The 14,241-nt window shown below is 39.2% G+C and overlaps 1 protein-coding gene across 4 annotated transcripts in view; it reads left to right on the top strand.

Annotated features, from left to right (window-relative positions):
• Positions 1–14,241, top strand: part of DNAH14 (dynein axonemal heavy chain 14) — a 329,828-nt gene that overhangs the window by 17,349 nt on the left and 298,238 nt on the right. The window contains exons 3-6 of one of the 4 annotated variants that reach the window (XM_028111778.2): positions 598–715; positions 6,283–6,413; positions 9,213–9,365; positions 10,478–10,590. In XM_028111778.2, coding sequence (XP_027967579.2) covers positions 598–715; positions 6,283–6,413; positions 9,213–9,365; positions 10,478–10,590 — 515 coding nt within the window. Of the gene's footprint in view, positions 1–571; positions 716–6,277; positions 6,414–9,212; positions 9,366–10,477; positions 10,595–14,241 lie in introns of those variants that run through there. The other 3 variants (XM_088017199.1, XM_088017201.1, XM_088017202.1) reach the window with 3 other exon arrangements.

Raw genomic sequence — 14,241 nt, 5'->3', positions numbered from 1 at the left:
GTTATCAAACTATAGTAATAAAAAGTTTTATGTTTTTCACATTTTAAAGATTTATTATGATAAAAATATTTATCTTTGTAAGCGCTTACTGTGTGCTTTTTTAAAAAAAGATTTTATTCGTTTGAGAGAGACACAGAGAGAGAGCACGAGCAGGGGGCAGAGGGAGAGGGAGAAGCAGACTCCCCGATGAGCAGGGAGCCTGATGCGGGGCTCGATCCCAGGACCCTGAGATCGTGACCTGAGCCGAAGGCAGACGCTTAACCGACTGAGTCACCAGGCGTCCCCTACTGCATGCTTTAAACATCCTTGTAACACTCCATGAGGTTCTCACTGTAACAGTCCTCGTTTCACAGCAGGGTAAAGAAAGGCTGATGGGTTACTTACAAAGTAAATCACAGCACTGAGCGGCAAAGCTTCTAACTGCTTGGAATACAGGCGGTCTGACTCTCAGCCTGCGCTCTTAAAAACTGAAATTGTATCCTGATCCACCCTATGGCCTGGCATGTGGAATTGCCATGGCATTATTTATAGCTCTTGCTGGTTACTCAGTTAATAATGCTTTTCTTTTCAGATTACTTCCAAAAAATTGGAACTCAGCAAGATCCTTCAAAACCGAATTCTCCTAAGAAGAAAGAGAAATCAAAGAGAAAAAAGGATCAAACTCACACTTGTCCAAAGGTTAAGAAAAAAAGGCTTGTGTCATATGATACAACAGGTGCGTAGTATCACCAACCCAGCCTGTTCAGAAGACATGACATTTTTTTCAGATAATTTTGTGGTTTTATGTATTTGACTAGAAGAAACAGTCTTACTGAATTTTAGGTGTTTGGTTGCTTAAAGAACTGTTAGTTTTTAAAAATCTTTTTGAAAATCTAAAATATCTGTAGACTGAAAAATTGGCAGAGTCTGTACCCTGACTATGTTCTTAAGTAGGAACAATCTCTGAAGGTTATGGTTATAGAATTGTAAATACAGTTGTATGGCTTTGTTTTATCCTTTTAGTAAAACTTTGTGGTATCATTATATTTAATGATACGATACCACATTATATCTATATATAATATAGATGTATCTATACCATATATAACTCTGTGTCTTTGTTTGACACAGAGTTTAAATTCCCAAATAAATAATTCATTTAAATTGATTTTCCTCACTCATGTTTTCCAGTTTGTACTTTCTCTATACCTGAAATTCTTATTTGTATTAATATCTTAAGTTTGACAGGAAAAGGGAAACTTTTCTGTGTTTCACTGATACACTGTGGTCCGAGGCCGATTAGTCATAAAGCTATTGAAACCTAAATAGGCTTCATGTTTTTAAAAAAGATCTTCACTATTATAAATGCCTCCAATGGCACAAAACCTGCATGCCTTGTCTACTCCCCTCCCAGCAAGTGCAGACAGCAGCTGTGCTTTGATGGAGCTTTGCTCCTAGGGCTAGGTCAGTCTATGTGGCATTTTTGAGATGCAATAGGAATGTAAAAGGAGATTTTCGTGGGTGAGCCTGCCCTAATCTGATGAGGCTTTAAAAGAGACCAGAGCAGTAGTAGATGCCACGCTGCTGCCTTTGAAGGGGCAGACTGCCATGCTGTGGAGAGGGCCCTGGGGCAAGGACCCCAAAGCAGACTCTCGTGGCCGACAGTAATGCCTGGTCAACTGTTACCCAGGCATGCAGCCCCTGAGAAATGACTTCTGCCAACAACCCAGGGGAGCTTGGAGGCAGTTCTTTCCCTAGCCATGTTTCCAGGTGAGGGCCTCGTCAGCCAACACATTCATGTCAGCCCTGTGAGACCCTGAGCAGAGGACCAGCTAAAATTTGCTAGATACCCAACCCCTGGAAATTGGAGGGTCAATAAACCCCCAGTCTGCGGTAATTTGTTATACGGCAGTAGAAAGCAAGTATGGAAGTGAAGTCGTAAACAAGTAGCTCAAGGCCCTCCCCTTTCCGCTGCTGTCCTCGGTTCCAGTTGGGCCAGCTGATGGTCACACTCACATGGGTAACTGTCCTTTCCATGGATGCTACATTTATATTTGTCCATTGCAGGAGTTTAAAAATTTGTCACATAGGTTTTGACACTCTTTCCTTCTAAAGTCCCGAAGCCTTGCTCCTGTCCCTTTAAATGAAGGCCTGATTTAGTGACTCAGTTCTAACCAATAATACAGTGGACATGACAGTTTACAATTGTACATAGTAGAACTTGGTGGAGTGATGCTCTGTGCCCTCCAGGACTAAGTCAGGACAGACATAGAGATCCTGTCTCCTGCACGCTCTCTGGGGGCCGCCGGGGTCCTTACAAAAGGCCCTGCAGAGAGGTCCACTGGAGAAAGAGTTAGACCTCCTGCACATCGCCACATGAGGGAGCTGACCGGGGAAGGGGTCCTCCAGCCCCAGGAAAGCCTTCAGCATTTTGCTTGCAGCCTCATGGGAAACTGAACTCCTGACCCATAGAAACGGTGAGATAATAAATACTTGTTTTAAACCTCTACATTTTAGGACAGTTGCTAACACATCAATAGATACCTAATGCATCCATAAAACATACGGCATTATTTTGTGTATACAGAAGCGCACACACCATATTGACCAGAATAAGCTAGTTAGAGAAGAATATATGTGGTGTGATTCTACTTATAGAAAGTAAACACTAGGAAAAATTGGCCTCTACTCTTAGAAAGCAGGATAGTGGTGACTTCTGTGGGCATGGGCTGAAGTGGGAATAGGAACTGGGCAGGGTTTCAAGGCAGACTTCAGGAGGCCTAGTGATGCTTTTTTTCTTGATTGTTCCAGTGCTGGTTCCAGGGCATATTAATGTCTGAAAATGCATCAAGCTGTATGTCTGTGAATGATATGTGTACTTTTCTGTGTGTATGTTATACTTCAGTAAAAGCTTTAAAATATGCACATACATGATGTTTTATTGTGTCCTTTTGTAACCTGTCCTTTTGAGATCACTCATGTTGATGTGTGCTTTTGGAATTTACTCTCTCTTTTAAGCTGAGTTTTTGTCTAGAATGTCCTCTTTTCTCTTTTTGCCCCTCTCAAGCCTTATGTCAAGATCCATTTTTATGAGACTTCTGTAAAGCTCTCAGTGAGGTCCCCCGTCTGCAGCGATCCTCTCCTTGGAGTTAACACAGTACTTAACTAGCAGTATGGCTCATTTGACAGTTTCTGTATGTTATCTTTCATTATGAGGACACAGTCACATGGTGGAATAATATCATTACTTATTTTCTAAACTCCAAGGCAGCAGAAGTTCTGTTTTAAACCTTTTTTTTTTTGAGAGAGGGGGAGAGAATCCCACACAGACTCCATGCCCAGTGCAGAACCTGATGTGGGCTCGATCTCATGACCCTGAGATCATGACCTGAGCTGAAATCACTAGTCAGATGCTTAACCACCTGAGCCACCCAAGGGCCTGTCTTAAACTTCTTAAATGAATGGTTTGATTTTCATTCTAAAGATATGTGATTTTACCCTTAAATGCCGAACTCTTCATTAAGCACTGTCTTCACTGTTACTCCTGTTGAAGGTTCTGTCCAGTGATAGTGCTTCTTTGAGGCTATAAGATTAGAAGGTGAGGGCACTGGAAGCTCAGCCCGGTGCTCACTGATGAGGTTTTATTGTGTCTATAACAGAACGGTTGTGTTACGCCTTTCTCCCTCTCTCTTTTTTTCCCCATGGTTTTTTCCTCTTGAAAGTTGCAATTTCCTGACCTTACTTCTGGTACCTGTATTCTTGACTCACTGTGAAAGTGGAATACAAGCTAGTCTCCTCATAGTTCTGATATGAAGAATAGCCATCTTGGATCATACCATACACCCAGCATGCTAGGACAGTGCCTCACCCTGCCATGCTAGGTGTATAATAGATTGTCTCATTTTAGTAAATATCCGTGATTTTCTTTCTTTCTTTTTTTTAAGATTTATTTATTTGTCAGAGAGAACACAAACGGGGGGAGCAGCAGAGGCAGAGGGAGAAGCAGGCTCCCCGCTGAGCAAGGACTGACCTCACGACCCTGGGATCACGACCTGAGCTGAAGGCAGACGCTTAAACGACTGAGCCACCCAGGCATCCCTATCTATGATTTTCTGAATTAATCTGGCTTTTTAGAAAAATTTCCCCCCAGCATTTTGGAGGATACATATTTTCTTTAAGTTTACTACTTATTCCGAAAACTCATTATTTTAAATTTGTCCTAAATCGCTTCCATTCTCCAATGGTCTCTATCATTTCATTAAATCTGCCGGGTTGCCACCAAGAATGGATGTGTTAATTTATGCTTTTGCAATATTGCATAAGAGGAATACCGTGGTCAGCAGTTGATATTTTCTTTTATTTTTTAAGATTTTATTTATTTATTCATGAGAGACACAGAGAGAGAGAGAGAGGGAGAGAGAGGCAGAGGGAGAAGCAGGCTCCCAAGGAGAAGGGAGCCCGATGCGGGACTCGATCCCAGGACTCTGGGATCATGACCTGAGCCAAAGGCAGACTCTTAACCATCTGAGCCACCCAGGCGCCCAGCAGTTGATATTTTCTAACTTAATTTTTTGCAAGTCTGGTGGGTGAGAATGGCTTTTTCGTTTCATTGTAATTTTAATTTATTATTTTCTGATTATTAATGGGGTTGAATATTTTTTGGTATGTTTACTGGCCATTTGTCTTTTCCAGTAAATCATTCACCATTCTATCAAAATGTTTATTTCTTATTGGGAAGAACTCCTTAAATATTTGATATATTAATCCCTGGCTTCTTATGTAGGTTATAAACATTTTATTCTAACTTGATAATTACGGTGGCTTTTCTGCTGTATAAATTGCCAAGTTTGAAGAAGTCAAATTTATTATTTTTTTTTAACATGCTTTGATTCTTTTTTCAGGAACATATATTTTCTTCTAATATTTCTGTAATTTCCTTTTCCACATTTACTTCTATAATCCTTCTATAATTTATGCTTGCATATAACTGCACAGTTTTCTAAATGTCTAACCACTTTCCCATTATGATTTATGAAGTTAATGATTTGAAATAACCTTTTTTCACTTACTAGATTGTCTTGTGTAAGTGGTCCTATCTCTGGTCTCTAATTGGTTTTGCCGATCTGTTTTCCTAAGTTGTCAGCATAGGAAGGTGATTTTGATAGGTGTGCGTTGTTACAGCCTAGTATGTATGGCTTACCGCTCAGCTGGACGTAAACACCTTGTGCTGTCCCTTACGCTAGTGTCAACCCCTCCCCTTCTCTCTTCTATACCTAATACTAACTAGCTTTCTTCTCAATTATGTATTTTAAACTTCTCTCCTGTTTAAGCAACTGAGGGTCCAGACTAGGGTGAGAGAGGTGAGGTGCCTAGGGCCCAAGGTTAGAAGAAGACTTTACTCTTAGGGTTGTGTAGGACCATATCCTGGTCCTGACGTAGTTTTATACAACAGTTCCCGTCCTATTTAGTCCTGAGTTAAGAAGCTGTTTTGATCAGTTGGTGTTTATGATTTCTAGAGAACCAGAAATCTTGAACAACTTCATAGCATTGCTGGTTTTGCCAGCAGGGTTTCTGGGTTGCTTCTCTTCCCGTGATTTGTTTTATCAAGAAAAGCAGAAGGGCTAAGAGGACAAACTGTAGAGCATGGTGAATAAAAGCCAAGAAAAGGGAATGTTTCAAGAAGGAGATAACTCATTAGCTTGCTAAGAGATCAAGAAAGAAGGTCTCAGGGGCACCTAGGCGGCTCACTCAGTAAAGCGTCCCAACTCTTGATCTCAGCTCAGGTCTCGATCTCAGGGTTGTGAGTTCAAGTCCCGCCTTGGGCTCCAAGCTGGGTGTGGAGCCTACTTGGAAGGAAGAAAGGAAGGAAGGAGGGAGGGAGGCTAGGAGGGAGGGAGGGGTCTATTGCATGAGAATCTTTAGGGAGAATATTTCTACCTTGCATGGTCATCACTTCTTTCCTGATCCTACTGCTTCCGCCCCATCTTAGGCTTTTCTTAAGAAAAGCCTTCTAACTGGCTCCTGTTCGAGAGTCTTCTCATGCCAGCTACCTGTGTAGCTGTGGAATTAGGTCTTTTGAAATATCTTTCTTAAATGGAAAACATATTATTCCTTTTTTCCAGCTTCTGTTAAAATTAAATTTTAAGCTATACTTTCTCGTCTAATTATATAGTCTTTGTGTAAACTTTAAGTTTCCATTTAAATTTTTTCTCTATGTAGAAATATTTGGATATTATACATTACCCTTAAGTGATGCCTATACTCACACTTACATTAGATCTTTTTTTTAACGTTCTAAACCAGAACCAGAGGATGACGATGTGACAAGACATATTATAAGGCTAAGGGAGAAGTTTGGTTGGCAAACGATGTTACCACAGCACTGTTTGGAGTATAAAAGTTCCAAAATTGCAATTCAGAAGATTATTCTAAAGGTATTAGTCTGTTTTATCCTGTTTTTGTACTATAAAGGTTAATATTTAAAACTGTACCTTAATCTTAATTTCATTCACTTCACATATTAAAATTCGACATTATTACATCAATACTGACTTACAATCATTGTTTCATCGTGAATGCTTGTGACAGTGTTGGGCATCATTTCACTTGTCTTATTTCAGGGATGGAGAGCAGATAAAGATAAATGCCTGAAATCTGAACGTACTCTCCTATTCCTGTTCATCAGGGTTTTTTTTGTGAGTTAAAAAGAAATGCTAATGTACTTCTGTAACATTGGATCCTCGCTCTTACTTCCTGGTACCCAATTCTCTATCGCATTATCTTTGTATTTCCTCATCCTTTCTTCTTCGGAGAAGTTTTAGCACGTGCAGGGTCACATGACCAGAGGGTGCAAGCAGCGCCGAGAAGTAAGGTCTGCCTCCTGTGTCCCTCTTCATTACAAGAGATGGAAGATTGCTCAGGATCATCTATAACTACTTTTAGACCCAGGATTCTCAGTTCCCAGGCAGTCACATCAGCATCACCTTGGAGCTTATTAGCCATGCATAGTCTCATCTCTACCCCAGACCTTCTGAATCAGAAACTCTGGGAGTGGGGCCCAGTGATCTGTACTTTATGAAGCTCTCCAGGTGATTCTGATGCACAATTAAGAATTGTTGTTCTAGACCAGGGGCCAGCTAATTTTTTCTGAATAGTGTCAGATAATAAATGTTCTAGGCTTTGCAGGCTCTCTGATCTCTGTTGTAATTACTCAGGCCTGTCACTGTAGTGCAGAAGCAGCAACAGACATAAGCAAATGGGTGTGGCTGTGTTCCAATGAAACTTTACGGAGTCCTGGCCAGAGTTTGCAGACCCCTGCTCTAACCTGTTACCAGGAGGATAAATGGTCCTGGGACCGTTGTCAGAGGCAGTATTAATGTAAAGCAGAGTACCATGCATAATGGAAGCAGAGTCACCCAGCTTTGAATCTCTATTTATATGCTCACTGTGTGGTTTTGGGCAAGTTCCTGACCTCTCTGAGCTTCAGCTTCTTTGAGCTTGAAATGGAAATAATAGTACTTAACCTTAGAGAGTCGTGAAAATTAAATGAGGAATGCAGGTGGCATGATGTCTGGCACATAATGGGCATGGTAATTTAGAAAACACATAGCTGTGCAAGAGCCAGATGTCCTTGGACTCACTGATAAGGGAGGTTTCATTTGTTTGTAAAGAAAGGATTGAGAATTTGAAAAAATACTTGCTTTTAATTCAAAAACAATAATTTAATTGGAATGTATTATGCTTCTCATAAGTGGGTGATCTAATTACATACATGACCCATTTGGATAATGGTGTCTACATTAAGTTACTAGTATCCTCAACTTTCAGGAACATAGAACAAAAATGCCTCAAGTGGCCACATAACTGTAACCAAGCCACGTACTACACAAATCATCACCTGGAGCTTATTTATTTCATTTTACTTGCAGTTTCTAAACTTGTTTCTTAAGGTTTCCAGGTGCGTATCCTATCAGAGGTCAGAATAAGACAGTGAGGGGCGCCTCGGTACAGTTGGTTGAGCATCTGACTCTTGGTTTTGGCTCACGTCATGATCTCAGGGAGTCTGCTTGAGATTTTCAGCCTCTCCCTCTGCTCCCCCCCCCCACACTCTCTCTCTCTCAAATAAATAAATCTTAAAAAATAATAATAAGACAGTGAGCACTTGGGACGATTAGGGAGAAACAGTAAGTCTTCAATGAGGACAAAAACTTTTTTAAGAAGTAAAACTGGATTTGAAATTTTATTTTATTTTTTAATTTTTTATTTTTTAAAGATTTTATTTATTTGTTTGAGACACAGAGATACAGAGAGAGAAAGCATGAGCAGGGAGAGAGGCAGAGGGAGAAGCAGGCTCCCCGCCGAGCCAGGAGCCTGAGGTGGGGCTCGATCCCATGACCCTGGGATCATGACCTGAGCCAAAGGCAGATGCTTAAACATCTGAGCCACCCGGGCGCCCCTGGATCTGAAATTTTAAATTCCAGTACTTAGAAAGTCTCAAGGTAAAAGAAAGAAATTTCACTTAAAATTTTTTCTTAATATGAAGTGGCTGATTTCTCAGTAATGCCAGGTAAATAAGAAAGAGGTGTTATAGTATATTGCAGTGTCTCAGAGCATGGGTTTAGTCAGACTTGTATTCACATCTCAACTTGCCCCTTCCTGTCTTTGTGACTTTTCCCAAATTACCTAATTTCTCAAAATATTAATTTCTGTGTCTGCTTAATGAGCTTAAAAAGATCATCATCCCTGCAGATAATTTAAAAGATTAAATTTAAGAGATTAAATTCTTGTGTATAATGTATATGAAACACTTGTTACTTATTAAATATTATTTACTTCACAAATATTAGTTATTATTATAATACTAAGCCACCATCATTATCAAAATAAATGATTAACATGCTCCAAAAGCTGGTATTGGCAGACAAATTTACTGAAAGTGGGACATGTGTGTTAAAGATACGTTGCCATGTTCTTTGTGTGAATAAGCATGCATTAGGCAGCATATAGATGAATTTTCATGAATGTTTCACCACATTATAAGAACGAAAATTACATATTTTAAATCTTTCATAAGACTGATCTTGTTGAACTTTGGACACAATTTGATGTTAGCTTTCTTCAGTGATATTACTCTTAATTTTAATCTAAAATTGTTTCAATTTACTGAATAATCTGTTGTTCAGCCATTTTATTACTTAATCTGGTCAAGTTAATTAAAATTTTTTTAACCTCAGGAACCTTTAACAGATGATGGAGAATTTGTATATTGCCTTCCTCGGAAAAATCATCAAGTTCTCTATAATCCATATGACCTTCAGGTGGTCTCTGCCCACAGAGCTAGACATTGCAAAGAATTTTGGATTATTACTGCATCATTTATCTCAAAGGTAATATAGAATGGGTGTTTTCGGCTTTTAGAATCATAATGGAAAAATATCTAATTTAGATTATCTTTGTATGTTTCAGATAAACCTGGTCATTTGAGGGATAGTTTATGGTTAAGATCCACTTCGGGAGAAAGTTACTTGACAGCAAGTTTTTTTCTTTTCTGTAGAGAGATAGGCTTAAGGATTCAATTTTTATAATATTTTTCATCTCAAATAATTTATTAAGTATAGTTTTTTTAAAGGAAACTAGACTACAGGGATTTGTTGACATAATAGGAATTACAATAGTAAAAGAAAAAAGTATTTCCTCGGGTTTGTCAGAAACTTCATCGTCAGATGTAGAAACCCCCATTACACTCTTACATAGCGCTCTGATACTTACCGCAAGTTGTAATTATAGAGTTACTTGTTTTGATCATTTTCTTAGTGTCTGTCTGCTTCCCCCTACTCTCCCAGCCTCCCAACTACACTGTAAGCACACGTGGGCAGGGCCATATCTGAATGAAGCAGATCTGTAGGTGTAGATGTGGAGATATCCCTGATGTGTATTATCAGCTGAAAATGGGAGGAACAATTTCTATGCACATAGGTACATGTGTGCTGATATAGGCATACTTTTATTTCCAGAAAAAGTTTTTAAAAATGTTAACATTCAGATGGGGAAGAGCAATTCTGGGGAAGGGAATTCTTGATGAAAGGCCTGTGGTTCTTGGATGTCAAAATCGGGTATCTTGGTAATGGGATTATTGGTCCCTTTGGAACTACTACATCCCTGTAGTTAAAATTGAGCTCATAAATATTACTTTTAAAGAAAATTGCAGATTATGAGACTGAAAAAATGAAGATATTTGTGAAAAGTATGGGTGAGGAAGAAGTTTCTCTTGTTCTTTCTCTATTGGAGCATGAGAAATAGCTTTAGAAAAATGGCAAGTATAGAAACAGTGTGGGAAGGGAAATCAGGTTTGGGTATAGATGAAGTGGTGGAGGTCATATATAGACAAGCTGAATTATAAAAGCAAGTAGTTATGAGGCAAACAAGCCTTTCTTAAATTTCTTGAAAATAGTGCATTTTTTTAAAAGAAATCATGGTTTTTTGTGCTTTATGTTTGCAGGTTACTAAAATAGGTGGTGTAGAAGAAATAGAACTCATACCTACTTTGGAATGGCTTTTAGAAAGAACATGTTACTATTTATTACAGCAATTCAAGATATTTTCCAATTTTCGGTGAGATGAAAGAAAATGAAACCAATTATTTGTAGTATGGTCCTGTTGAAATAGCAACTGCCTTGTTGATGTGTGGGTTCTACTACATTATGCCATCTTTATGGGGAATGTTAGAGAGAATGGGGTATTCCATAAAAGTTTTTCAGACACGATAGAGGTGTAGGAAGATCCTGAACTCACTACCTCCCACAGACACAACAGACCTACAGCTGTATGTGGAATAATTTCCTCTGGAAGAGTTCTGAAAACTCGATGGACAGTACCTCCACAACAGAGAATAAAGGCAGCATGGAGATCGGTAGGAGAGACAGAGACCTGCTCTCATCAAAAACCCACCCCCGGTGTAGCAACCCGCAAACAGGAAGGATCTCAAAAATGTGCAAACTGAGGAGTGAGAAATGTTGCCCACATCAGGCACCCCAGTCCTTGGGTTCTGCTCCAAAGAGATGAGCCACCAAAATGGAAAAAATTGGGAATGATGTCCAGGAAAACCACAGAACCTAGGGAACAGAGAACCTGCTCATAAAGGGTTTGCATGCACACTCAACTCACCCTGGGACCCAGAGCAAAAGCTGCACCTTGAAAAGCGTCTAGGCCACATGTAAAGGAGACCCACTTATTATTCTTAAGTGAATGCCAGAGAGGCAGGAACTTTTTGGGACTCTTTCTGGGACAGAAGTGCTGGCAAGTGCCATTTCTGCAATCCCATTCGGCTTTGCTAAGGCCAATGTTGGCAGTCACTGTTTTGGCAATCTTCCTGTAACCTGGGCACACCCCCCCCCCATAGCACAGGTGCACCACAGCCATCTGGGCAAGCATCCCATCCATCCCTAGCCATAACTGCACCCCAGCTTGCCAGGTGAATGCCATGCCCCTCCAGTGCCACAGCCAGCAGGTGTGTGTAGCCCACACTTGGGACTCCACTTGAGCACCTGGTACCAGTGGCCAGAGGGGACTGTGCTTCTCAGCCTCACAGGTCACCTACATACGGCTGCTTCAAGTTTGGGAAAGGTAGCTGTTTCGCCTAATATGTAGGGGACAAAAAAAACCACACACAGAAAATCAGACAGAATGAGACAGAGGAATATCTTTAAATGAAAGAACAAGACAAACCTTAGAAAAAGACCTTAATGAAATGGCAATAAGTAAATTACCTGATAAATAGTTCAAAGTAATGGTCAGAAAGATGCTTACCAAACTTGGGAGAGGAATGGATGAACACAGTAAAACTGTAGCAAAGAGCTAGGAAATACCAAATGGAAGTCTCAGAGCTGAAGTAGAATAAATTAATTGAGAAATACACTAAAGGGGTTCAACAGCAGACTGGACGAATCAGAAGAGCAGTTAGACTGTGAGCTAGAGGACAAAGCAATGGAACTCACCCAGACAGAGCAGCAAAAAGAAAAGAGATTTGTAAAAAGTGAAGATAACATAAGTGAGCTCTGGGACAATTTCAGGTGGAGTAACATTCTCTTTATAGGAGTCCCAGAAGAAGAAGAGGGGGAAGCAGGGACAGAAAAACATATTTGAAGAAATAATGGCTGAAAATTTCCTTAACCTGGGGAAGGAAACAGACATCCATATCCAGGAAGCCCAGGGAATGCCAAATAAGAAGAACTCAAAAGAGATTCACACCAAAATGTAATTAAAATGTCAAAAGTTAAAGATAGAGAATCTTAAAAGCAGCAAGAGAGAAATAGCTTGTTATATACAAGATAAACCCATAGGCTATCAGCAGATTTCTCAGTAGAAACTTTGCAAGGCAGAAGGTAGCAGCAGAACATATTCAAAGTACTAAATGAAAAAAAAAATTGTGACCAGGAATACTCTACCCAGCAAGGTTATAAATCATAATTGAAGGAGATGAAGAGTTTTCATATAGCAAAAGTAAAGGACTTCATTATCACTAAACTAGCCTTACAAGAAATTCTAAAGGTACTTCTTTAAGCTGAAAAGAAATGGTACTAATTAATGATGAGAAAACGAGAAAGTGAAAATGTCACTGGAAAAGGCAAATATATAGTAAAGGATGTGAATTAATCATTTATAAAGTTAATACAAAGGTCAAAAGACCAATATAGTAAAATTAAAATTACAATAATTAGTTAAGGAGTACATAAAAAGTTGTAAAATGTGACATCAAAAACAAACACAGGAGAGGGGGATAAGAATGTAGAGTTTTGGAATGTATTCAAATTTAAGTTGCTATGAACCTAAAATAACACCACTATATATGTAGGATGTTATATATGAACCTCACGATAACCATAAAACAAAAGCTTACACTGGATACGTAATAGAAAATGAGAAAGGAATCTTAACACTAAAGAAAGTTAGAAGACATCAAGGAAAGAGAGAAAGGAAGAATAAAGGAACAGAGAGAAACTATAAAAACAGCTAGAAAACGATTCACAAAAGGGCAAAAAGTTCATACCTACCAAAAAAAATTTTTTTTTTCTTTTTGGTGAGCAGCAAAGCAAGGTTTATCAAGGGATAACAAAGTGGTAGTACAAAGCTCCCAAGGAGGAGAGAGGACCCAAAAGGAGTTGCCCTCAAAAATTAAATGTAAATGGACTAAATTCTCCAATCAAAAGATGTAGAATGACTGAATGGACTTTAAAAAAAGACTCATGTATATGCTACCATCAAGAGACTCACTTTTGGGGCCCCTGGGTGGCTCAGTCGTTAAGCATCTGCCTTCGGCCCAGATCATGGTCCCAGAGGCCTGGGATCGAGCCCCTCGTTGGGCTCCCTGCTCAGCGGGAAGCCTGCTTCTCCTTCTCCCTCTGCCCCTGCTTGTGTTCCCTCTCTCACTGTGTCTCTCTCTGTCAAATAAATAAATAAAATCTTTAAAAAAAAAAAAAGACTCATTTCAGAAGTAAAGGCACACAGACTAAAAGTGAAGATATGGAGAAAGATACTTTATGGAAATGAAAAGAAGGCTGCTGTAGCTGTATTCATACAAAATAGACTTCAATACTTACAGAAAACAAGGTAAGGCATTACATAATGATAAAGGGGTCAATCCAGCAAGAGGATATAACATTTATAAATGTATATGCACCCAACATAGCACCAATATGTGTAAAGGAAATACCAACAGACCTAAAGGGAGAAAGAGACAGTGTGATACAATAATAGGAGGGGAACTTTAACACTCCACCCATGTCAATTATTAGATCATCCATGCAGGAAATCAATAAGGAAACATTGGCCTTACATGACACATTAGACCAGATGGACTTAATTCAAAAGCAGCAGAATACATTTCTTCTCTCTCCAGGATAAAATGTTAGGCCACAAAAAAGTCTCAATAAATTTAACAAGATTGAAATCATATCAAGCATCTTTTTCAACCACAATGGTATGAAACTAGAAATCAATTATAAGAAGAAAACTGGGAAAACCACAAAAATGAGCTTAAGCAACATGCTCTGAATAACAAAGGAGTCATTGAAGAAAGCAAAGAAGGAATAAAAAAAAAATACCTAGACTTTGGAAGCACTCCTTCCTCTTCCTTTTTTTTTTTTTTTTTTGCAAGAGTTTGAGAATAATAGGTATTAAATATTCTGTTTAGTAGAATTCACCAATGAAGCCAACAGGTCCTAGACTTTGTTGGGAAGTTTTGGATTACTGATTCAATATCATTAC

Source organism: Eumetopias jubatus, unplaced genomic scaffold, assembly GCF_037043125.1.
Source record: "Eumetopias jubatus isolate StellerSeaLion01/CBP00866 unplaced genomic scaffold, mEumJub1_p1.0 scaffold_12, whole genome shotgun sequence".
NCBI lineage: Eukaryota > Metazoa > Chordata > Mammalia > Carnivora > Otariidae > Eumetopias > Eumetopias jubatus.
The sequence above is the reverse complement of the archived record's forward strand: the minus strand, read 5'-3'. Positions and strand labels throughout refer to the sequence as shown.